Genomic DNA, 25,003 nt, shown 5'->3' with positions numbered 1-25,003 from the left:
AGATAATACCTGTTTTTGTACGACTATAGCCTTTTGACATTGATTGATGAGCTATGCATGTATGCTGTATACACCTACACATACCATTCTCAATAAAAGCCATTTGGGAGAAGGGCTTGGGGCATTCCCTACTAGAGGGAATTGCCACTTCCTTTCCTGCCGGAACAGCAAGATTGTGTCTGGGATGACTTATTTCTCATCTGTGGCAGCTAGGAGAGCTCTGTGGGATGGAGTTCTCCCACACTATATATACAAAGTTATTTAATGACAGTAATTATAAGGGAATAGAATAATAGGCATATAATAATATGGGCTTGAATAAAGAATTCTTCAAATTTAGTTGCATTTCTCTTAATTTCTTTCAGACAAGTTCTACAGAAATTTTGGAGTATTCATCAGATAGTGAAAACAAAGATGATTCACAGAATGTCCTGGTCACTGATTCAGAGTCATCTCACAAATACTATATGGATTTTGGATCAGATGGAAGACAAGTTAAGGAAACACCAATAAACCTGATGGTGAAATCTACAGATAACATTTTGTATACACCACAGAAACAGACAAAGTTTCCGAGGACTCCTGAAAATTCAGCAAAGAAGCAGCTTTTAAGGTTAAATTACACATTTTAAAATACTTAATATTTTTCTGCCTTTAGCAATCTAAATATCTAAAATGTTAATTTTAAAATGCTTACTTGTTTACTTGGGAAGGAAAATTGAAAGAATAGAATTGTAATTTCTTTAAGTAATGGGACATCCTGAAGTTCTGGAGATGATTTATGTAATTGCTCATCTAAGTTGAACATTCAGTTTCAGTCATAACTAGCTTATGTGACTGTTTTTCTTAATGGATATTGCCTGTTTGGCAAATTTTATTGATCATCAGTATTTCAGGTGATGTCTTAGACAATTAATACAAGTAAATGACTCTGTTTTCAAGTAACATATAGTCTAAAGAGGGAAATAGAAATAAATATAGACTAGAAGTATTCTAAATATAGACTAAAAACAAGACAAGACTCCTGGGCATTTTTTGCTTTATATCATTTTATATATTTCATGTCAATCCATTCTGACCTAAAATGTTTTTGTTGAGAAATCAGCTGACAGTCTTATGAGAACTTCCTTATAGGTAAGTCGTTATTCTCTCACTGCTTTTAAGTTTCTCTCCTTATCTTTAACCTTTGACATTTAAATTATGTTGTGTCTTGGTATGGGCCTCTTTGGTTTCATTTTGTTTGGGACTCTCAGCATTTTTTTCCTTGACCAGGTTAGGGAAGTTTTCAATCATTATTTCTTCAAATAGGTTCTTGATCCCTTGCTCTTTCTCTTCTTTTTCTGGTACCCCTATGGTGCGGATGTTGTTACACTTCATTTTTCCTAATGGTTCTTTAAACTATCCTGATTTTGTGAAGTTTTTTTTCCCTTCTTCTCTGATTGTGTGTTTTCTGCTGTCTGTCTTCCAAGTTGCCAGTTTGATCCTGTGCTTCATCCAATCTGCTGTTCATTTCTTCTAGTGTATTTTCATTTCAGATATTATATTCTTTGTTTCTTACTGTTTTTAATGATTTTTATATCTTTTTTTAATGCTGTTGTAGTTCTCACTAAATTCCTTGAGCAGTCTTATAACCATTATTTTTCAACTCTATTTCTGATAATTTGCTTGCCTCCATTTCTTTTAGCTCTTTTACTGGAGATTTCTTTTCTTTCATTTGGCAAATGTTTCTTTATCTCTCCATTGTGGCTTCCTCTTTGTGTTTGTTTGTAAGCATTAGGTAGATATGTGGTGACTTCTTGTCTTTGTAGGGTGGGCCTTATGTAGTAGTTATCCTGTGGGACTCAGTGGCATAGTCTCTCTGATCTCTTTGGCCTGTTACTCCAGGAATGACCCTTGTGTAGATTATGTGGGCCCTTTTTATAATTAATTCTTGATTGCTTTTGGCTTGTTCATGCGTGGGGTTGACCTTGAGCCTGGGTCATTGTGAGGATTAACTCTAACCACAGTGTATGAGCTGCTGTGTATGTGCTGATTACAGGATGCAGAGTTCACCTCAGTAGGGTGTGGTGTCTGCTAAGATCTCCTTTTGGATATGCCACTTGTTAAAGTAATTGGATTCTGCTCTGATGTTGTCTGAAGCTGGCCTCTAGGTGTACTGCTTCTGGGGCCTCTTGATAAGGGACTGTGGTACAGGCCAGTGTCAGATACTACTTGTTATTGGCCCTGGAATTGTGTCTGGAGCTTAAAGTAATTCACATTTTATTCATGCCTCTGCTTGGGCTGTGTGTGCTTGGGAAGACCCAAAGTACATACTAAGGGCAGCTTCCACCACCAGCAGTCCTGAGGGCAGATGAGCAAGTCCCAAGGAACTTGAGATCTGTCGTAACCTACCTTTACCTGCCAGCTGGCTGATTGACTCAATCACTGAAAGAACCACTGGCAGTAGTTAAGTTGCACGAGGGAGGTTCTCAGTGAGTGGTATTCACCAGACTGATAATGGTTCAAATTCTGTATCCGTGATTGGTCTGATGCCACTCAGCAGTTGTTCCCAGGTATACCAATCTAGCTACTACCCTCCATGTGCCTGCAGACTTTTTGGCTGGAGCAGGGTCACAGGGCGTTGTTAAGATGAGGCCAGCAGAGTCAGGCCTAAACAAACCAAGATTTGGCTCTGTGAAAGGAGGCATCTGCACCAGTTGGCATGCAAGGGAAAAATGGCCATTGTCCTAGAGGCTTACAACTTAGCCTGTGTAACATTCTGCCAGGATCTTGAGTTCAACTGGTCAGTGACTCTGGGAATCAAGAGTGAGTCTGGTAGATACCTGTGATGGGGAGGTGCCAGTCAGTCTTGGGGAAAGGTAGGAAGATTGGTTTCCCTGCCCCAGAGCCATTCAACTCAGTCTCTCCCCACTTCTGCCCAGACCTCATCCTGGCAACACCATTAGGAGTTGAGAAAGTAGAGCCAACTGAAGCCCAGAGGGTGGAGCTAGAGGATCTTCTTTGAGAGGGAGACTCTAGTCAGGTTCATGGGTAAGTGGCCGGAATGACCCCTACCCCAAAGCCACACAATGTCGTCACTGACACTATACCTTCTCAGATTGCCCAGACCTTTAATTCTTGACCCAGGGAGCTGATTCTTCAGCAGGCCCTGAGTTCCACAGGGTGGGTGATATGAATTCCATAGAGTGGGGTTATTGCTTTTTCCCAAGGGGGTGCTCCACTTAAGAAAAATGGCATCTATGGTACAGGATTTTGACTCAGCAAAGGTGTCCCAGCAGCTGACTCCTCAGTTCTCTTTCTAGAGCCTCTAACCCTACTCTCTTCTCACACAACACAAGTCCACTGTACCCTCCCTTCCTCAGAACTCAGGTTGAGTAGTTGCAAGTGAGATTTTATGCATTGGCCCTTTAGGATAGTGCCTCTCTATCTAGAAGGCTTCTGTCTCTTTCTGGCAGACAGAATTGCTGCTGGCTTTTATAGCCAGATGTTTTGTGGGTTCCTCTTCCTGGCTTTGGTGCTATGGGCTGGGGAGCCTTTTGTTGGGTTGAGACCCCATGCCCCTCAGGAGGAATTGTTGCAGTTGAAATCTCTCTTAGCCACTGCCTGTCAGAGTGGGGCCAGCTCTTTTCGCCCTTTCCTACCAGTCTTGGAGCGGCTTCTTATCTAAATCATTGGTTATACTATTCACCAAGTCTTCAGGTGGTTATTTAGGTTGATTGTTCTATATTTTAATTGTAATTCTAGTTTGGTCCTGGGAGGAGATGAGTGTAACATCCACCTAATCTGCTGCCATCTTGGATGTCCTCTGATTTTTTAAAAATTCTTAAAATTTAATATCTAAATATCTATTTAAATATTTACTAGAATGATGATTGTTTATTAGAGATCATGGTGTTTACATTCCTAAGTTCTGGTGCATCTGTCTGTTTGGAATTACCTGCAGGAATTCTGTGGTCAGATTGGAGCAGAGGTATTGTGTGTGGTCCCAGTATAGTTCTTAATGACTAAATGCAAGTGTAACATGCTGATTCTGTTCTGGGCTCCAGATACTTCTGCATGTAAGCACTATTCTTCATCTATTTTTACTCTTACTTTTTACCTGCAGTCCTATAGTTCCTGCAGTTTATTTGTGTGATACAGGACTTGACTTTAACCATATCCTTTCAGATTGTATTTTGCCTTTTTTTCTCCTCTCTAAAGTCATAGGTTTAAAGAAAACCACATTTTAAAAATAACTAGATCATTGTGGAAAGAATAACTGTGTTTTGCCTTTTTTCTTGTGTTTATTATATTTTTAAGTAGAGCTCTTTGAGACACTAGGGTATATCATTGAGGCTAAGCTTGTGAACTCTAGAGGCAGACTGCTTATGTGTGCATCCAGCTCTATTATACATCAGACGTCTCACCCTGTACAGGTATTCAGTGCCTCAGTGCCTCGGTTTACCATCTGTAAAATAAGGATGACAGTAGTACCTACTTTCATAGTGTTGTTTAGAGGGGGAGTATGCATGAGTTACTTAACATAAACAATGGTATGAAGAAAAATTTACATATGTATTAAGTAGAGGTAGGCATATATAAAGTAGAGGTTCCTTGATATGTTTGTGATTATAAAAATTTTTTAAAATTTGCCTTTATGTATTACACACACGCACACACACACACACACACACACTCTCAAACAGTGCTTAGAGGAAAACAAGTGCCTATAGGATAACATTGTAGGTAGTGGTGATAATATGTATAATGTGTATTAAAATAAGATCTTTAGATTATTGTGGAAAGAATATATGGTTCAATTAAAGATCATTTTTTAAAAAATCATTAGCACTAATGACTAACATTTTTTGAATGCCAGGCACTGTGGTATGTCCTTTCTGGTTTCTATAACTATTCTTCATGTGGCTAGTTATGTAATACTGGTGAATTTCCTTAACATCACTGTAAACTTTGATATATCATTTGTGAGATAGGTATTGATACCTGTTCTTTTTACCTCAAAGAGATATTATTAAAATGGAATGAGATCATTTAGTAAGATGTTCAGTGAACTGGTTCATAATCATATATTATATAAAACATTAATAAATTATGTAGCATGTAGTCATAATGGCAATTAACTGATCTTGATTTGCCTTGAGATTATAGCTGTTTGAAAAACTGCTAACTTCTCTGAATCAAATATATATGTGTAATATGTCTATGTATTTAAAAATCTTTAATATAGATGTATTTATTAATAAAGACTTTTGTGTAGGGCCTCAATGTTTACAGTTATCAATCATCTTTTTGCAATACATGAAAATCATTCTGTTTATTCTTGCTGTGTATTTGTAATTAATACTCAGTTATCTTTTTTGTTAAAATAGTGAGTCTGTATGGAAATTCTCCTGTAGAAGTATTCTACCTATTAGGATTTATTATTGACTGCAGCTCTGAACCTGCTACATTTAATTGTTTACCACTGCCTGCGGAGTAGATTACAAGTCCTTTTCCACCTCAGTGGCATAACTCGTTATATTTTTTTGTATACCTAGCACTTTCCTAAGTAAAACAGAAAACAAGTAATCTGAATATGTTTACAGGATAAGTAAACTAAGAAGAATGAAAGAAGTCAAACTGATCTGTAGTAGTTCATATTTCTAATAATCAGAAAATTGAGCTTCCAAGAAATCTCTAAAAAGTGGATTACTGATCTAGGAAGATCAGGTTATGAAGAGAATGTGATGTCAAATAAGTTAAAATTTTAATGGCTTATCTATTTGTCTTTGGTTGGAGGGTATAAAATATAAATGTGGCAACTATTCTGAAGCTTTCCTTTTAAGTAAACCTAATACATTATAATTCATTAAACAGAGGTGGACTAGCAGAAAGACTAAATGGACTACAGAATCGAGAGAGATCTGCCATTTCTTTGTGGAGACATCAATGTGTTTCTTACCAAAAGACACTTTCAGGTAAGGCTTTCACTGGCATCTGAGACTGTGGGTAAAAATATGCCAGTTAAAATTTTTACATTAAAATACATGAAGTTGATCATTACTATTTTCATGACCTTATTTTTTTTTCAGGTATCCTATAGGTCTCAGAAATTGTTCCAAAAGATGAGCCTATTTGTATAAGGTCTTAATGATTTCTCCCCATAGAGTTTGTCATAGGTCAGCAGGAGACTTATTCATAAAGATCTGGCTTGGAGCATTGTATAATTAGACCTTTTTCTTGCTGTATCTAACCCAGTAGCTTTCAGACTTATGGGATTGTGACCCCCATAGTTAGAAGTGTATGTTGTATCATCTCCTAATATGCACATGACATTCACACACACACACACACACACACACACACACACACACACAATACACACCCCTCAAACTAATACTTCCTAAACAATAACATTAGTATGTTCAGTATACTCTGTGCTCGCTTTTATTTTTACCTTAATCCTAGTTCTGTTAAATTGATGCAGGCTTTTGTAATGATTTTCAAGGTACAGTTCAAAAGTTGCTAAGATAAGCAAATGATGGAAACTCATGTTTTTTAATATTTGTTTTTTATTTTTAAAGTATTTCACATACTAAGAAAAGCTTTTTCTCCTATGAGACAGTGTTCTTTTTCATGGTGTCTTCCTGGGTCGTCCCTTTATTTGGAATGAGGGAAGAGGTGTGTGGGCATGGTCATCTATTCTACACCTACTATTAATAATCATCTCTCCAAAGGATGATATTTAATATACAATAGGCAAGATATAGAAACAACCTGAATGGCCATCTGTGGGCAATTGGAAAAAGAAGTGGTACATATATGCAATGGTATAGTAGTACTCAGCCTTGAATAGGAATTAAATCTTGCCATTTACAACAACATGGATGGACCTAGTGGGTATTAAATCAAGTGAAATAAGTCAGAGAAAGATAAATACTGTATATTTTCACTATTCTGTAGGATCTAAAAAACAAAATAAACAAAAGAGACACAAACTCTTAAGATACAGAGAAAAAACTGAGTCCCCAGATGGACGAGGATTGGGTGGTCTGAGTGAAAGGGCTGAGGGGATTAAGAGGTACAGATCAGCAGGTACAAAATATTCAGGGGGAGTAAGTTACAGCATAGGGAATACAGTGAATGATATTGTAATGACTGTGTATGGTGTCCAGTACAGAGTAGACTTATTGAAGGAATTACATTATAAGTTATATAAATGTCCTACCACTATGCTATTTACCTAAAACTAATATAATGTCAAAGGTCAACTGTAATTGGAATTTTTTAAATTAAAAAACAGTTGTCTCTCCAGGGATACTTGGAATATGCATTTTAATAGACTCACAGGTTATTTTTGCACATATTAGAGTACAAAATAGAACTACAGCTCTAGATACAATACTCAACTAGTATCACACACTTCTTTAGAAGACTTTTGAAGTCTTAAAATCCTTTCCAGCTGTATTTTAGCAACTGTATTCTCTTTTTCACAGTTTTGTATTACAGTATTATGACATAATACCTGACACTTAGGACCCAAGAATTATTTTCCTGTTATATGAACCTATGGATCAGCCTATTATATTTATTAATTTGTATCTTGTCATTTTTTATATCAAGGATTATAATATTAAATAATCATTTTCATAACTCATTTGATCAGTCAGAAAGCCAAGCATGCATTGAAATTGTCTAATGGTATTATTCAGGGAAGTCAATAATACACTGGCTTGAGCACAAAAAAGAACTTAATAGTACTCACAAATTGAAAGTCACAGAGAGAAGACCATGCTTCAGGCATGTTGGTTTTGAAAGGTTGGCACATCATCTTCATGTGGTAAATCCCAGGTTCAAGTCCAATAAACAGAATTTCTTTTCTAACATTTTTTCAGAAATTCTGAAATGCTTTTATTGATATGACTGAGACATGTATCCCTTCTTGAACTGATCGCTGGCGGGTAGAATATAATGTAGAGCACTGTGATAGCCCAATGCTTAACTCATGATCATTTTCTTTTCAGACTTATTTAATAAATATCAACTAGAACCTTTATGACTGTACAATATACTATCTCATTTTCACCTTTTAGTCACCTTTCACTTTCTTCTATTTATAAGTCTACACATGTGCATACTTGGCCTATGAATGATCTTGACCCAGAGTGATCACTTTTTTCATTATCTATTGATCTCCACTTCTATTTTTTTTAAATTTTATTTTAATTATTGTTGCAGTACAATTTTCTATCTTTTACTCCCATCCCAGCCCACCATCCCCTCCTCCCTCCCATTTCCACCCGCCCCTAGTTTTTAATCCATGTGTCCTTTATACTTGTTCCTATAAACTATTCCCCTTTTCCCCTGAAATTCCCTCTCCTCTCCACTCTGAACACTATCAGTCTGTTCTCTATTTCAGTGTCTTTGGTTATATTTTGCTTGTTTCTTTGTTTTGTTGATTAGATTCCTGTTAAAGGTGAGATCATATGGTATTTGTCTTTCACCGCCTGGCTTATTTTGCTTAGCATAATGCTTTCCAGTTGCATCCATGCTGTTGCAAAGGATAGGAGCTGCTTCTTTCTTTCTGCTGCATAGAATTCCATTGTGTAAATGTACTGTAGTTTTTTGATCCATTCATTTACTAATGGGCATCTAGGTTGCTTCCACCACTTGGCTATTGTAAATTGTGTTGCTATGAACATTGGGGTGCGTAGGTTTTTTTGGATTGGTGTTTCAGGGTTCTTAGGATATAATCCTAGCAGTGGAATTGCTAGGTCAAAAGGCAGATCCATTTTTAGTTTTCTGAGAAAATTCCATACTGTTTTCCATAATGGTTGTACCAGTCTGCAATCCTACCAACAGTGCACTAGGGTCCCCTTTTCTTCACAACCTCTCCAACACGTGTTGTTTGTTGCTTTGTTTAAGATGGCCATTTGGACTGGTGTAAAGTGGTATCTCATTGTGGTTTTAATTTGCATCTCTCTGATAGCTAGCGATATTGAGCATCTTTTCATGTGTCTCTGGATCCTTTGTATGTCCTCCTTGGATAAGTGTCTGTTCAAGTCCTTTGCCCATTTTTTAATTGGGTTGCCTGTTAATTAGAGTGGAGTCCTGTAAGATCTTTATATATTTTGGAGATTAAACCCTTGTGTGAGGTATCATTGGCAAATATGTTTTCCCATACAGTTGGTTCTCTTTTTATTTTAATACTGTTTTCTTTAGCTGTGCAAAAGCTTTTTATTTTGATGAGATCACATTTGTTTATTCTTTCCTTTATGTCTCTTGCTCTAGGGGATGTATCAGTAAAAATGTTTCTGCGTAAAATATCTGAGATTTTCCTGCCTATGTTCTCCTTTTGAACTTTAATAGTGTCATGGCTTATGTTTAAGTGTTTTATCCACCTTGAATGTATTTTTGTATATGGTGTAAGTTGGTGTTTGAGTTTCATTTTTTTTTGCGCCTAGCTGTCCAATTCTCCCAATACCATTTGTTGAAGAGACTGTTTTTACTCCATCTTATGTTGCTGCCCTTTTTGTCAAATATTAATTGACCTTAGAGACTCAGGTTTATTTCTGGACTCTCTGTTCTGTTCCATTGGTCCATGTGTCTATTTTTATGCCAGTACCAGGCTGTTTTGATTACAGTGGCCTTGTAATACAGTTTTGCATCAGGTATTGTGATCCCTCCTACTTTGCTTTTCTTTCTCAAAATTGCAGCAGCTATTCGGGGTCGTTTATGGTGCCATATAAATTTTTGAAGTGTTTGTTTTATATTTGTGAAATGAGCCATTGGTACTTTAATAGGTATTGCACTGAATGTGTAAATTGCTTTGGGTAGTATGGACATTTTGATGATGTTAATTCTTCCAATCCATGAACATGGTATATGTTTCCATTTGTTTGTGTCTTCCTTAATTTCTTTCTTCAGTGTTATGTAGTTTTCTGCATACCAGTCTTTTACCTCCTTGAGTAGATTTATTCCTAGGTATTTTATTTTTCTTTTCACCATATCGAATAGGATTTTTTTCTTGATTTCTGCTTCTGCTGCTTCATTGTGGATATACAAAAATGCCTTTGATTTCTGGATATTGACTTTGTATCCCGCTGTTTTGCCAGATTGGTTTATTAGGTCAAGCAGGTTTTTAGTGGTGTCTATAGGATTTTCTATGTACACTATCATGTCATCTGCAAACAATGACAGTTTTGTTTCCTCCTTTCCACGTTGGATACCTTTTACTTCCTTTTCTTGTCTGATCAGTGTGGCTAAAACTTCCAGTACTATATTGAATAGAAGTAGTGAAAGTGGACAGCCTTATCTTGATCCTGATCTTAGGGGAAAAGATTTTAATTTTTTGCCCATTGGGTATGATATTGGCTGTAGGTCTCTCATATATTGCCTTTATTATGTTCAGGAATGCTCCCTCTATTCCCACTTTCCTGAGTGTTTTTATCATAAACGGGTGCTATACCTTATCAAATGTTTTTTCCACCTCTATTGTTATGATCATATGATTGTTGTCTTTGCTTTTGTTTATGTGATGTATTACATTTACTGACTTGCGAATATTGAACCATCCTTGCATCCCTGGGATGAATCCCACTTGGTCACAGTGTATGATCTTTTTACTGTATTGTTGGATGCGGTTTGCCAGTATTTTGTTGAGTTTTTGGCATCTATGTTCATCAGTGATATTGGCCTGGAGTTTTCTTTCTTTGTTGTATCTTTATCTGGTTTTGGGATTAGTATGATGCTGGCTTCATAAAAAGAGTTTGAGAGTCTTCCATCATTCTGGAAATTTTGGAATAGTCTGGGAAGGATAGGGGTTAACTCTTCCTTAAATGCTTTGTAGAATTGTCCTGTGAAACCATCTGGTCCCAGACTTTTTTGTGTTCGGAATATTTTGATTACTGCTTCAATTTCATTTGCTGTTATTGGTCTGTTCAGGCTTTCTGCTTCTTTTTCATTGAGTTTTGGAAGATTATATTTTTCTAGAAATTTGTCCATTTCACCTAGGTTTTCAAATTTCTTAGCATATAGTTCTTCATCGTAATTTCTTACAATCCTTTGTATTTATGTGTTGTCAGTTGTGATCCCTCCTCTTTCATTTCTGATTGTGTTTATTTGGACTCTGTCTTTTTTTCTTCATGAGCCTGCTTAAAGGCTTGTCGATTTTGTTTATCTTTTCAAAGAACAAGCTCCTGGATTCGTTGATCCTTAGAATTGTGCTTTCATTCTCTATGTCATTTAATTGTGCTCTGATCCTGGTTATTTCCTTCCTTCTGCTTGCTCACGGCTGTCTTTGTTGTTGTTCCTCAAGTTCTTGTAGACATAATGTTAGGTTGTTTGTTTGAAATGTTTCTAACTTTTTCAGGTAGGCCTGTATTACTATGAACTTCCCTCTCAGGACTGTCTTGGCTGTGTCCCATAAGTTTTGGGTTGTTGAGAGTTCATTTTCATTTGTTTCCAGAAATTTTTGATTTCTTCCCTTAGTTCATTCTTGACCCATTAATTATTTAATAGCATGCCATTCAATCTCCATGATTTTGAGTGTTTTCATTTTTTTCCATTGGGGTTGGTTTCTAGTTTCAGTCCCTTGTGGTTAGAGAAAATGCTTGGTATAATTTCAGTTTTCTTGAATTTGTTGAGGCTCGCTTTGTGTCCTATCATGTGGTCTGTCTTTGAAAATGCTCCATGTGCATTTGAAACGAATGTGTATTTTGTTTCTTTGGGATGAAGAGCTCCATATATATCAGTTAAGTCCATTCCCTCTAGGGCATTGTTCAATTTCACCACATATTTGTTGATATTTTGTTTGGAAGATCTGTCCATTTTTGACAGTGGGGTGTTAAAATCCCCCACTATAATTGTGTTGCTGTCAATGTCTTTCATGAAGTCCTCTAAGATTTTCTTTATGTATTTGGGTGCTCCTATGTTGGGTGCATATATGTTTACAATGTTTATGTCTTCTTGGTGGATTCTTCCCTTGAGTATTATGAAGTGACCTTCTGGGTCTCTTTTTATGGCCCTTTTTTTGAAGTCTGTTTTGTCTGATATTAGTATTGCTACCCTGGTTTTTTTTTCGTGTCCATTTGCTTGGAAGATTTGTTTCCAGCCGTTCACTTTTAGTCTGTGTAGATCTTTTGTCCTGAGGTGGGTCTCTTGTAGGCAACATATGTGTGAGTCATGCTTTCTTATCCATTCAGCTATTCTGTGTCTTTTGATGGGAGCATTTAATCCATTTACATTTAAGGTTATTACTGATAGGTACTTATTCATTGCCATTTTTGTACCTGTGTTCCCCCCCTCCCGCCCTCTTTTCCTTCCTTTCCTTAAAGCAGGCCCGTAAGCATCTCTTGCAGAGCTGGTTTGGTGGAGGTGTAGTCTTTTAGACTTCTTTTGCAGGTAAGCTTCTTATTTGGCCTTCTATCTTGATTAAGAGCCTTGCTGGGTAAAGTAGCCTTGGTTGCAGACCTGTGGTTCTCATTACTTGGAATATTTCTTGCCATTCTCTTCTGGCTTGGAGTGTTTCCATTGAGAAGTCAGCTGCTAACATTATTGGGGCTCCTTTGTATGCTACTTCCTGTTTCTCCTTTGTTGCTTTTAAGATTCTCTCTTTGTCTGGGTATTTTGCCATTTTAATTATGATATATCTTGAAGTGGCCCTGTTGGGTTCCTCTTGATTGGAACTCTCCATGTTTCCTGGATTTGTGTGACTTTTTCTCTCATCAAATTAGGGAAGTTTTCCATCATTACTTTTTCAAACAGATGTTCTATCCCTTGCTCTTCTCCTCCTTCTGGTATCCCTATTATACGGATATTATTACAGTTCATATTGTCTTGCATTTCTCTTAATGCCTCTTCATATTTTTTGGACCTCTTTTCCTTTTCTTGCTCTTTCTGGGTGTTTTCTTCTACTTTGTCCTCCAGCTCACTGTTTCCATATTCTGCTTCATCAGTCCTGCTTTTCATTCCTTCTGCTATATTCTTCAGTTCAGAAATTGTATTCTTCATTTCCTTTTGGCCCTTGTTGATAGTTTCTGTTTCCTTTTTCATGTTGATATAGTTTTCAGTGAGTTTATTGTAGCTTCCCTGTAGTTTCTGGTAGCTCATTGTTAGCTCATTGAGCTTGCTGATAACTATTGTTTTGAATTCAATATCTGATAGTTGACTTGCCTCTATTTCATTTAGCATTCTTTCTGAGGCTTCCTCCTTTCCTTTCATTTGGGGATTGTTTCTTTGTCTACCCATTGTTTGTGGGATTCTTCTTGTTAACCTCAGCTTCCTAAATTGATCTGTTCTGGCTCCCAGGGTTTATGGTGTGAACTTCTGTGGTAGAATACCAGTGAGTTTCAGTGGTGCACTTTCCTTGATCTCCTGAACTCACTGGTCTTGGGCTATCATTTAAGTTGGTTCTGCATTTGTCTTTGGGTTTTGATTGCTGTTGGGTCTTTCTTTGGTGGGTCCTTCCCACCAGCTGGTCAAACGAGGGTCACTCTGTCCACCACCTCCTATATTTTGTTGTGCTGGTGAGGGCAGGTTGTGCTGAAGCTGGTTCTTCTGTGTTTATAAGGTTTTGAGGATTCTCTCTTGCTCTTGTTCAGTTGTTTGTACTGGGTAGTGTCTCTACTGTTTAGTTGTATTTCTACGTAGGTCCTAGATTGAGGTTTGTGTGATTTCCACTTCCTCCTTCACTTTCTTCTGATGTTATTTGTTAGTGGTTCCTTTGTTGTTGGGTTTCCTCTTCCAGTGGGTATCCTGTTGTTCACTGCTTTCACCTACTCTTTTTTCTGGTCAGTCGTAGCGGGAAGGCAAAATGGTTTAAGACAGCAAGAGAGTATTGTATGATATTTACAGTAGCAGCCAATGGAGAAGAGATAGGAGATCCTTTGGCTACGTATAGTGTTAACTGTGATCTTCCACCCAGCTAGCTGATTCTTAGAAAGGATAGAAAGAAGATACAACTCTTGTTGGGGAAAGAAGGATTGTGAGTTGGATCTAGAAAGCCGTGAGGTTGTGGGAGGTCAGATTCTGAGGTAGAGTGAGAGTAAAGGATAGTAAATAGGTGCAGTGTGTGAGAGAATAAAGTTAACCACTACAGTAATAGATTTCAGGAAAACTGTGAAGTGCGCTAAGATCTGGGAGGGGTGTTGTGAAGTATTTACAATTGCATGGAACAGCAATTATTTACAATAATATTATGGCAACAATCATGTGACAGAATCTATGAGATCTAGATAACAAGAATAGGGAGTATAGAACCTTGAGTAGTGTGGTAATGGGACACAGATGAAGTGAAGGGCAGTAAATTAGCAATACTCTATGAAAGATATATGAGGGGAAACCTGTCAAGTGATACAATATAAGCAGCCTAGGAAAGCGGACTATACAGAAAGAAGAGGAATACAAAAATACTATTAAAATAAAGATATAAGAATAATGGACAAGTAATAATAATACAAATATGCAGTAACTTGTAGGTTCTCTGTAATATTGTTACAGAACAAACAATGGGGGGCCTCGGATGATATACTATTATTGAAAGAAGCCCCCAGGTCCGTTATGTCCGCCGCCAGAGGAAAGACGTCTCTCAACACCAGAGATTTGTGAAAAGGAAAGGAAATGTTTATTTAATGCTATACAAACTTAAAGTAGTGACCTAATGTCTTTATCAAAAATCCTAAAGTCCCTTTAAGACACCCATAAACAGACACAGTCCTTTCTTCCCCCTTTGCCCAGTCCAGCGTACCGTATCTCGGGAAAGGAAATAGAAGTCCATGGCTTAGGCAGTCCTCTGGTTATTCCCAGTTAGTACTCCCTCTTGACTGGGAGACCTTTCTGGGTTCCTGGCACCCTCAGCTGTGTGGCCGGGATCTCTGCTAAAACCAGGTGGTGGTTCCCCCTTCTAAAGCTGTGGGGGTCCCCACTCTTGCAAAGGCACGTGGCCCTCTCTCCCAGGGCCACGGGAGTCTCCACTCAGTCAAAACCGTGTGCTTCTCCCCTCAATGGCTGCCGTATCTGAGTTTAAATCCCTGCCCCAATCTTCCTCTGCAGCCCCATTTCTGACTCCTCCTACACTCAGGCACACTTGCCCTCAATCTGCTGTCTTCTCCATCTTTTCTGGTCGCCATCGTGGGTCTGGGCATGTGTGACCCCAGGTCATGGAGCCAATCTTCTCTTAGCTCCCATGCAGGCGCTGTAACTCGGGGGACCTGCCCCCCAGTCCCATCTTGGGGGGAGGTCCCTTTCCATTCCCCTGGCCTAGATCATGGCCATAGCTATTTAGCATATCTAAGTGACCAGCCATACATAGGTATGTTAAATGACCATGCCATGCATTAGCTGCAAAGCTGCCCTGCATGTTCTTGCTCTGTGTGCCCTTTCCCCCAACTCACACCTGTGGGGGAGGGGTGGAGACATCTTAAAATTTCCTGGACACCTTGAGTTCTGGACCCCATTTCAAATGCCTATTTGGGGTCCCCCTCTTGGCTGCACCCTGTAACAATATCAGAGTGAAATTTGTCTCACTGTCGCAGCTGTTGTGATGCCCCTTCTTTGAGTTCAACTCTGGTCTTTTCACAGTTCCAGGTTTTTGTCTCACTTGTATTTTTTTTTTTAAAAATGGCAGATGAAGGAAGGAAGAAGAGATAAAATTGGAGGAAAGAAAGGAGGAAGAAAATAAGAAGGCAGGAAAAAGAGGGAAAAAATTGAAAGAGAATAAAAATAATAAAAATTTTAAAATTAAGAATTGTTAAAAAAATAGGATAAAATTAGAAAGCCTCTTGGTTTCAAAGTGGCCAAACCAGTTTTTCTGGTTTGGTGGCTGAGGCAGGGTGAGAGGTGATTGGTATGGCTTTTCTTCCTTCCCGATCTGTGCTCAGTCAGCAGTGGGCCCTGTGTGGGGAGCTATCCTGGCACCTTACCCCTGCACCCTGGGTGTGGGAACCAGGCCTTTCCCCAGGGTTACCACTGTGGGCTGGATTGAGGGGGTGTGCTCCCACGTGCGCGCTGTCAGCCAGACTGCCTTACTCTTCCCAGTGCTACAGGGGTACACAGGGTCTTCTGCACAAGCACAACCTTCCGTGCAACCTCGGGATCGCTGCCAAGCTGTGTGGCAGGGAGGCCATAGCGATTGCTGTAGTAGAATTCCCCAAACAGTGTCTGTCTTTTCACTCCTTCCTCCTGAGAAATTTCTCCTACTCTAGCCTGCCACTCCATACAGTGGCCTGGCTTCTCCCACAGCCCAACTTTCTAGCCAGACTGGTGACCGTGGGGGTCAGGGCTCGTTGTGTGACCCAGCCCCACTGGTGTCCACAGACTCGGAGTGTGCTCACAGCCCTCGTGTGTTTGCTAGCAACTGGGTTCCTCCCGGTGCCGCTCAGACCTTGTTTGGCTGGGGAGGAAGCAGTTGCCCCGGCTCTCTCCCAAGGATTCTGTGGCAAACACTGCAGCAGGCGCTGGGCCTGGGGCTGAAGCCCCCACCGACCCCCACCCCCGCGCTGGTCCCTGGGACCCTGCTGTCTTGGAGCACTCCTCTCACCATCTGGTTTTTTGGTTCCGCCACATTTCTTAGTCCCCTGTTTTCATACATGTTGAGGTATGTTGGTTGCTTGTTCTTTTATTCCATAGATTGGCCAGGATTTTCTCCCATGTGTAGGGGGAAATGGAATCTGATCCCTCCTACCTTAACACCATCTTGCTTTACCTCATCTCCACTGCTAAATAGTCTTCTTTTAGTCTTTGTGTCATTCATCATTTTAAATTTAGTTTGCAGTTCTGTGTATTATAAACTTCTTTTGTTTTGTTTGAACCAGGAAAATATGGTATTGCCACTAAAATTCTTAGACTCGATTTTTTTTCCATTCTGCTTTTGCCGCTCTTCTTTGAAGTAATCATGTAAATGGTAAGCTTGGATTTCTTTGAGACTATATATAAATATTTGAATTATTACATTTCATAAAGAACACTTTTATTTCTTAGTGATAGAGACCCACTTTGTATTCAGAGGTTGAGGCAGGGTTGTGAACTATAGGATGGAAAAGATAGGGTGGGAAGAAAGGACAAGAGGAAGGTAACAGACCTGACTGGGATACTCATCTTTTTTCATGGAGTTTTGCTACAGCATACTTAGAAGGCCAGAAAATTAGAGGTACCATTTATATACTACATTGGTATTCATACCAGACCCTCTTTTTTTTTCTTTCAGAAAGGTAGTTCTAATTCTTGAGGGTTCTTGGAGATCTTCTAATCTAAACTCCTCATGGGGGTATTAAGAGTATATTGGCTAGAGGAGGAAAGTGACTGGTCCTGGTTAAAGGAAGAAACAGAGCTAGAACCCTAGCCTCCTGATTCTCAGTGATGTGCACTTTCAATGATAGCACACTGAAAATAATTTTTTTACTCCTTTACCAATTTCCTCTTGATAGTACTATTGAGGAGTAACTGAACACTCCAAATTGGGATTTATGTGTCCAGTAGGTAATTATTTTGAATTTTGTTGAATTTATATTCTTGAAAAATTGTAAATATCTTCAGGATGAAAGCAAGACTTGGAGAAACTTTATTTAAGACCAAAAATTTCTAGGAAATATAGAAAATAGCTTCTGGCTGTCCTCTTTTCTCCTTCTGCATTATCCTCATAGTTGTATCACATTTGGAGTTTCTCTGCCTGGTAGGTACAATGCTGAGGGCTTACTATTAAATGTATATTAAGTCATTTAGTATTCAAAATAATCTTCTAAGACAGAGTTTGCTCTTCTTATCTTCTAGATGAGGAAATTGTAGGTTAAAGATACAGTATAGATAAGCAAGCTGAGAGTTGGAGTATCTCTCAAGTCCATCTTCCTATTTACCAGTCTGTACAAGTGTCATTAGATTGTTAGAGGAAGTTAGGATTAAGAAGGCAAGGGGTTAAGGCATCAGCAAAATTAGAAAAAGTTAGTTCTGATATAAATATGAGTTTTATTTGGGGAAAAATAGTAGTTTTTCAATGTTTAGGTCTGTATTGCATACTTGAGACAGAACTAACTGGAATTGCATAGGATGTAAGGTTGCAAAGACTGTATTAATTGTGGATCTGTGTAGGTAGGATGCCATTAAATTCTTATCATTTTGGTGGGAAGATGGCAGATTGTGTTCTTAATTATTCATGTTAGTACATACTAGAAATCACTGTACATTAATGTCCTATCTTTTCATTACAGTAAAATGACCAAATAAACACAGAGTTAAGAGAGTGTTTTCTGAAGGTTGAAATGCAAAAATACCAAGTACAGCTGGGTATCTGAAATGAAGAGGGAAAGGATGATCTTTTTTTGTTTGGCTCATAACTGCCAAATAGTATATTTGGAATGTTCCTAAATAATTTTCCTTTGTAAATTTGGGGATGGAGGGTTTGTAATGATACCATGAGAAAAGAAAAAGACCAAAGCAAAATAAAACAAAAAAAATAAGAACCAAAAATTAATTTATTAATTTGATATATTAATGTGATAGCCTCTAATAGATTTTTCTTTTAGAAATCTCAAGATCTTTGGAATTTGAATTTTAGTTTTTAAAATTTATTTTTAATTTTATTTTGAATTATAGTGGACATATATTATGTTAATTTCAGATGTACAACATAGTAAATCAACATTTTTGTATTTTACAAAGTGATCGCTACATTAAGTCTAATGATTGTCACCTTACGTAGTTATGATATTATTGACTATTCCTTGTAGAGTCAATAACATTAGCCTACCTTATTTTATAATGTGAAGTTTGTACTTCATAACCCGCTTCCCTTTTCTACCCAATCCCTTACCCTTTTCCCCTCTGGCAACCATTTTTGTTCTCTGTATCTGTGAGTTTCTGTTTTTCTTTTGTTTGCTCATTTGTTTTGTTTTGGAATCCATATATAAGTGAAATCATATAGTATTTTTCTTTCTCTGTCTTACTTACTTTTTTTTAACATAATACCCATTAGGTCAGCAGTTCCCAACCTGTTTGGCACCAGGAACTTGTTTCGAGGAACATAATTTTTCCATGGACTGGGGACAAGGTGGATAAGGGTCGGGGAACAGAAAGCGGAGCTCAGACAGTAATTCGAGTGAAGCTTTGCTTGATCCCTGGCCGCTCACCTCCTGCTGTGCGACCCAGTTACTAACAGGCCATAGAGTAGTACCTGTCCACAGCCCCAGTGGTTGGAGACTTCTGCTCTAAGTCCATCCGTGTTGTAGCAAATGGCAACATTTCATTTTCTATATGTCTGAGCAGTATTCCCTTGTATATGCAGGGGTGAATACGTGAAACAGAGTTTAATCTTGTATTTTTTTATTAATTATTGTGTTATTTTGCATATGAACATCTATAAACCTACTTTTGCCCATCAATGTATGTACCTCATATACTTTTTTCATTCATCTATTGATGGACACCTAGGTTGTTTTCATATCTTGGTTATTGTAAATAACTCTGCAAAGAATATAGGGGCACATTTTTTTTAGAATTAGATTTTTTATTTTTATTTTGGACAAATACCCAGAAGTGGAATTATTGGAGTACTATTTTTAATTTTGTGAGAAATTTTCACACTGTTTTATATAGTGGCAGCACTAATTTGCAGTTTCAACAGCAGTACACAAAGTTTTAGTTTTCTGAACATTGTTGCCAACACTGTTGTTGTTTTGATAATAGCCGTTCTGACCGGTGTGAGGTAGTATCTTATTGTGGTTTTGATTTGAATTTCCCTGATAATTAGTGATGTTGAGCATCTTTTCATATGTCTGGTGGCCATCTGTATGTGTTTCTTGAAGAAAAGTCTCTTCATGTCCTGTTCCCTTTATTTAATTGGATTTTTTGTTTTGGTGTTAAGTTGTAAGAGTTTCATATATATATAAATTATTATTATATATATTATAATGGTTATTCATAATAACCATTATGTTATTGAATACGTTATTTGCAAATATCTTCTCCCATTGAGTCCATTGTCTTTTTATATTGTTGGTTTCCTTCACTGTGAAAAAAATTTTTAGTGTGATAGAGTCTCATTTGTTTAATTTTTTGTTGTTACCTTTTCCCAGTCATTACAAAAAAACAAAAAAATTACGAAGACTGATGTCAAAGAGTTTACTTCCTATGTTTTCTTCTGTGAGTATTATGGTTTCAGGTCTTTTATTTAAGACTTTAATCCATTTTAATTTTATTTTTATATATGATGAAAGAAAGTGGTTTAGTGGGGTTTTTTTTACATCTACCTGTCTTGCCAATTATTAAACACTGTTTATCAAATAAACTGATTTCTCCCCCATTTTATATTCTTTCCTCCTTTGCTTTAGATTAGTTAATTGACCATAAAATACAGGTTAATTTTGGGCTTTCTGTTCTGTGTGTCTGTTTTTATACCACTACCATACTGTTTTGATTACTATTCCTTTGTAATATAGTTTGAAGTTATGAACATGATACTACCAACTCTGTTTTTGTTTCTCAAGATATCTTTATTATTTGGGGTCTTCTTTGGTTCCATATAAATTTTAGTATTGTTTGTTCTAGTTCTGTAAAAAATGCCATTGGCATTTTGCTAAAGATTGCATTGAATCCGTAGATTGCTTTGGGCAGTAGGATATTTTAACAATGTTAATTTTTCCAGTCCATGATCATAGCATAGCCTTCAACTGATTTGTGTCCTCTTCAGTTTCCTTCATCAGTGTCATACTTTTCTGAGTATAATTCTTTTATTTTCCTAGTTATATCTATTCCTTAGTATTTTATTCTTTTTGATGCATGGGATTACTCTCTTTGTAAATGGCATTATTTCCTCAATTTCTTTTTCTCCTAATTTGTCATTTGTATATAAAAATGCAACAGATTTCAGATATTAATTTTGTATCCTGCAACTTTACTGAATTCATTTACTAGTTGTAATAGTTTCTTGTTGTAATCTCTAATGTTCTCTAGATATAATTTCATGTTTATCTGGAAATATTGACAGTTTACTTCTTTCTTTCCAATTGGTTACCTTTCATTTTTTTTTAAATCTTTATTTATTGATTTGAGAAAGAGAGAGGAAGGAGGAGAGAGTGAAAGAAACATTGATTTGTTGTTCCACTTATTTATGCATTCATTGGTTGCTTCTTGTATGTGCCCTGACTGGAGATTGAACCCACAGACTTGGCATACAGGATGGTGTAATTACCAACTGAGCTACCTGGGTAAAGGATCTTATTTCTTGTCTACTTGCTATGGCAAGGATTTCTAAATACTATGTTGAATAAAAGTGGTGACAGAGGGCTTCTTTGTCATATTACTGATTTTAGAAAAAAGCTTCAGCCTTTTACCTTGTATGTGACATTACCTGTGGTTTTATCACATATAGCCTTTATGTTGAAGTATGTTCTTTATATGTTTTGCTGAGATTTTTTATCATTAATGGATGTTGAATTTTGTCAAATGGTTTTTCTGCATCTGTTGAGATAATTAGATGATTTTATCCTTCATTTTTTAAATCTTTTGTATCACAACGATTGATTTGTAGATAGTGAACCATCTTTGCATTTCTGCAATAAATCCCACTTGATCATAGTTTTTTTTTTAAAGATTTTATTTATTTATTTTTAGAGAGGGAAGGGAGCAGGGGAGAGAGAGAGAAACATCAATGTGCGGTTGCTGGGGGTTCTGGCCTGCAACCCAGGAATGTACCCTGGCTGGGAATCGAACCTGGGACACTTTGGTTCCCAGCCCACACTCAATCCACTGAGCTATGCCAGCCAGGGCTGATCATAGTTTTTGATATGTTTAATGTATTGCTGAATTTATTTGCCAGTATTTTGTTGAGGATTGTTATTTACGTATTTATTATGGATATTGGCCTATAATTTTTTGTAGTGACTGTCTGTTTTTGGTACATTGATGATATTGGCCTTGTAGAATGAGTTGGAAGCATTTCCTACTCTATTATTTTTTTTTTTTTGGCAATAGTTTGATAAGGATAGATGTTTAAATGTTTCATAAAATTTACTTGTGAAGAAGTCTGGACTTTTGTTTGATGGGAGTTTTCTGCTTACTGATTTACTTTTGTTACTAGTTATTGGTCTATACAAATTTTCTTTTTTCTAATTCAGTTGTGAAAGATTATATGTTTCTGGGGACTTATTTTTTTCTTTTACATTGTCCAATAATCTGGTATATAATTATTCATATTATTCTCTTACAATTTTTGTATTTCTGTGGTGTTGTCACTTCTCACCTTTAGCCACCTGCTGGCTGTTAGACTTAGTCTTTGAAGGAGTCTCAGGCATTATATAAATTGCATGAGGCAGGTACTTAGGGATTCACTGAGTGGTCTTTAGCAGCTTAATATATATTCCAACTCCCCACCAATGTTGGGCCTGAGGCCCCTAAGCAAGTGTCACAGTAGCTTGAGGCCATCCATCACCTGCCTGAGGCCTGGGAGCCTTTGTGGTGGGATGGGGTCTCAGGGTGTTGTCTGGGTGGAGCTAGTAAAGTGTAGCTTGCTACAACAGATTATGATTTGCCAGGTGGGTGGAGAGTCTGCACAGTAACAGGGGTGCCTGTGGTGCGCTGGAAGATAGCCCTCTCCCTGAAAGCACTCAACTCAGTTTCTTTCTGTGTGTCTCTTGCACTCCTTGAACTCCTTGAATTTTTTGAGGGTTTTTTAAGGAAGATAACAACAGGCCAGGCTGGTTGCCATTGGCAGAGTCCATAGCCTTGGGCATATAGGGCAGGGCAGGGCAGGGCCTGTGGGATTGTCTGGGTGGAAATAGTGCAGCTTCCTTTGCTAGTGTTGAGTGGAAGCAGAGATTAACACAGGAAAGGTGGCCCTGTCAGGGATGTGGGACCATGGCTCTAGCCCTAAAGCCACGTAACTCAGTTTTTCCTTGTGTGTCTCTGGCACCCTCAAGCTTGCCCAGAATATTTTGAAATTTTTAAAGAAACTAAAACATGGGCCCAGCTTAGTTGCTGCTAGCAGAGCTTACAGACACAAGTGAGTAGTAGGGATTCTGGGAGTTAGGGTGGGGCTAGTATAGCTCACGAGGCTACTGCTATGAGGGGATAGTGCTGGACCCAGGAAAGATGACATTCTCTAGTGGTGCAAGAGAAAGACTCCACAAAGGGACATTGGTGGTTGTTCCTGTGGTCCTCTCTTTGAAGCCACACACAGCAGAGTCTTTTCCTGTATAACTGGCATTCTTCAAGCCATCATTTTTCCTCCAGAGTCCAGGATGTGTACCTGTCAGCCAGTTGGTGCGTGAGTTCTTTTAAGAGTATGCCTGGGTTCTCGTTGCCTTTTTTCTCACCAGGGCAGAATCCCTCCTGATTTCCAACCAAAGGTTATGTGGGCTCTTCTTCCTAGCACAGGGTTGAGTGAGACCCCTCACTCTTCTGGGGGTCCTTTGCAGCTGAAATATCCCTCCATATTCTCGACAGCCCGCATATGGGTGTGGAGTCAACTTGTTTCATCTTCTCTTACCAGTCTCAACGTGGCTTCTTCTGTATATCTTTAATTATACGATTTCTGTGCAGCTTGTCCTCAGGTTATCCAGGCTGATTGTTTTATAATTTAGTTGCAATTTTGATGAGGTCATGGGAGGAGGTGAATGTAACTTCTACTTACTCTACGTTCTTGAACCAAATCCTGCTTTCCGTAAATTATCATTTTGTTTTGAAATATAACACAAAGAAGAAAGTACAGAAAATGTAGATATGCAGCTTAACAAGTAGTTGTAAAGTGAGTAACCACTATAACCACCAATACTCAAATAATAGAAGTAGATAGTTTTCTATTAAGTTTAGTATTTTTTAACTGACTAGAGAAATATGGTACATTGCCTCTGTATCTCTTATTTTTTTCATAGTAGGTGGCCATAATATTTTAACTTATGTTTTATTTTTTGTTTTACTCGGTCTCGTTTCTTTTGTCTATGTAAGAACATCTAAACCTATAGATACTTTTTATTATAGTTTGTTTGAGCCAAACTGATAACATATACCAAAGAGCAAGATTTCACATGCTCCATAGAATAATAGTTTTGCTGCTGCTTTTGTGAATTTATGATTAAGGAATTTTACATGAGGGTGGGAGACAGCTAGGTGAGGATCAGATTAAAGAATATTTAACAAGATTGTGTGTTTTCCAAGGGTGGATTTGCTTTAAAAGGGTATTACTTCTCACATGTTAAAAGTTGTGTAACCTAGATGCACAAGAACAATGGAAAGGGCTGCCTTAAAATCCTCTCACTAAAGAAGTTACAGCTCTGGGGCGTGACTACTGACCACGACCTGCCCATTTAGGAATTTATAATCAAATCACCCTGGGAGGTTGCTTTTCATAGAACCCCATTTTTTGTGTTCACATTTCATTCATTCATTCATTCATTCATTCAAACTTCTAATAAGCAGCAAATATATATCTATCACTGATAAAAGTAACCCTCCTAGAAATTGTTTGCTTTTTGACTTAAAAATACTAAAGCTTTACTCTTTAGAAGTATACAAAACAGTATTTTACACTTGAAGATGTTTTAATAATGTCTGTAAGATTCTACCTATTGAAGTACAGTTGGAAAATCAGACAAAAGAAAAAAAAGAAACAAAGCCAAAGGAAATAAAGCATTATTCTCTAGTAATTATAAAGGAGAATGACTCCAATGAATTATTCCTTGAATAATATGTTATTGTAAATGCCTCAAAGCATTCTAACTCATACTTTTTAGACTTCCTTCACACTGTATTATATAGTTTGGAAGTATTAGTAAATGCTATAAAATTAATTGTTGAAAACTTTAAAAAGGTCATCAATGGAAAAGGTTTGGGGACAGTATCTTTTTAAATATTTCTTTTATAAAAGAAGTAATTTTTCAAAACCAAATACATATTTTCACAATTAAAACAGAGGGGAAATGTGAGATGGTAGAGAATTCTACCCTGAATTTGGCTTATGAAGTACTAAAATGTACTCGTATACCTTTGTGTCAGGAAGTGAAAAATTTAATAGCAAGACTGGTTTTTCAGTGAGGCAGTT

At 37.5% G+C, this 25,003-nt stretch overlaps 1 protein-coding gene across 3 annotated transcripts in view; it reads left to right on the top strand.

The window, feature by feature from the left end:
• Positions 1-25,003, top strand: part of SPIDR (scaffold protein involved in DNA repair) — a 388,722-nt gene that overhangs the window by 109,912 nt on the left and 253,807 nt on the right. For all 3 annotated transcript variants that reach the window (XM_045849422.1, XM_045849423.1, XM_045849421.1), the window contains exons 6-7: positions 366-613; positions 5,857-5,957. In XM_045849422.1, the coding sequence (XP_045705378.1) occupies positions 366-613; positions 5,857-5,957 (349 nt within the window). The remainder of the gene's footprint in view (positions 1-365; positions 614-5,856; positions 5,958-25,003) is intronic.

The sequence above is a fragment of the Phyllostomus hastatus genome, unplaced genomic scaffold (assembly GCF_019186645.2).
Source record: "Phyllostomus hastatus isolate PE091 unplaced genomic scaffold, TTU_PhHast_1.1 phas_contig_65, whole genome shotgun sequence".
In the NCBI taxonomy this organism is placed as follows: Eukaryota; Metazoa; Chordata; class Mammalia; order Chiroptera; family Phyllostomidae; genus Phyllostomus; species Phyllostomus hastatus.
This window is presented reverse-complemented; position numbering and strand designations above follow the sequence as displayed.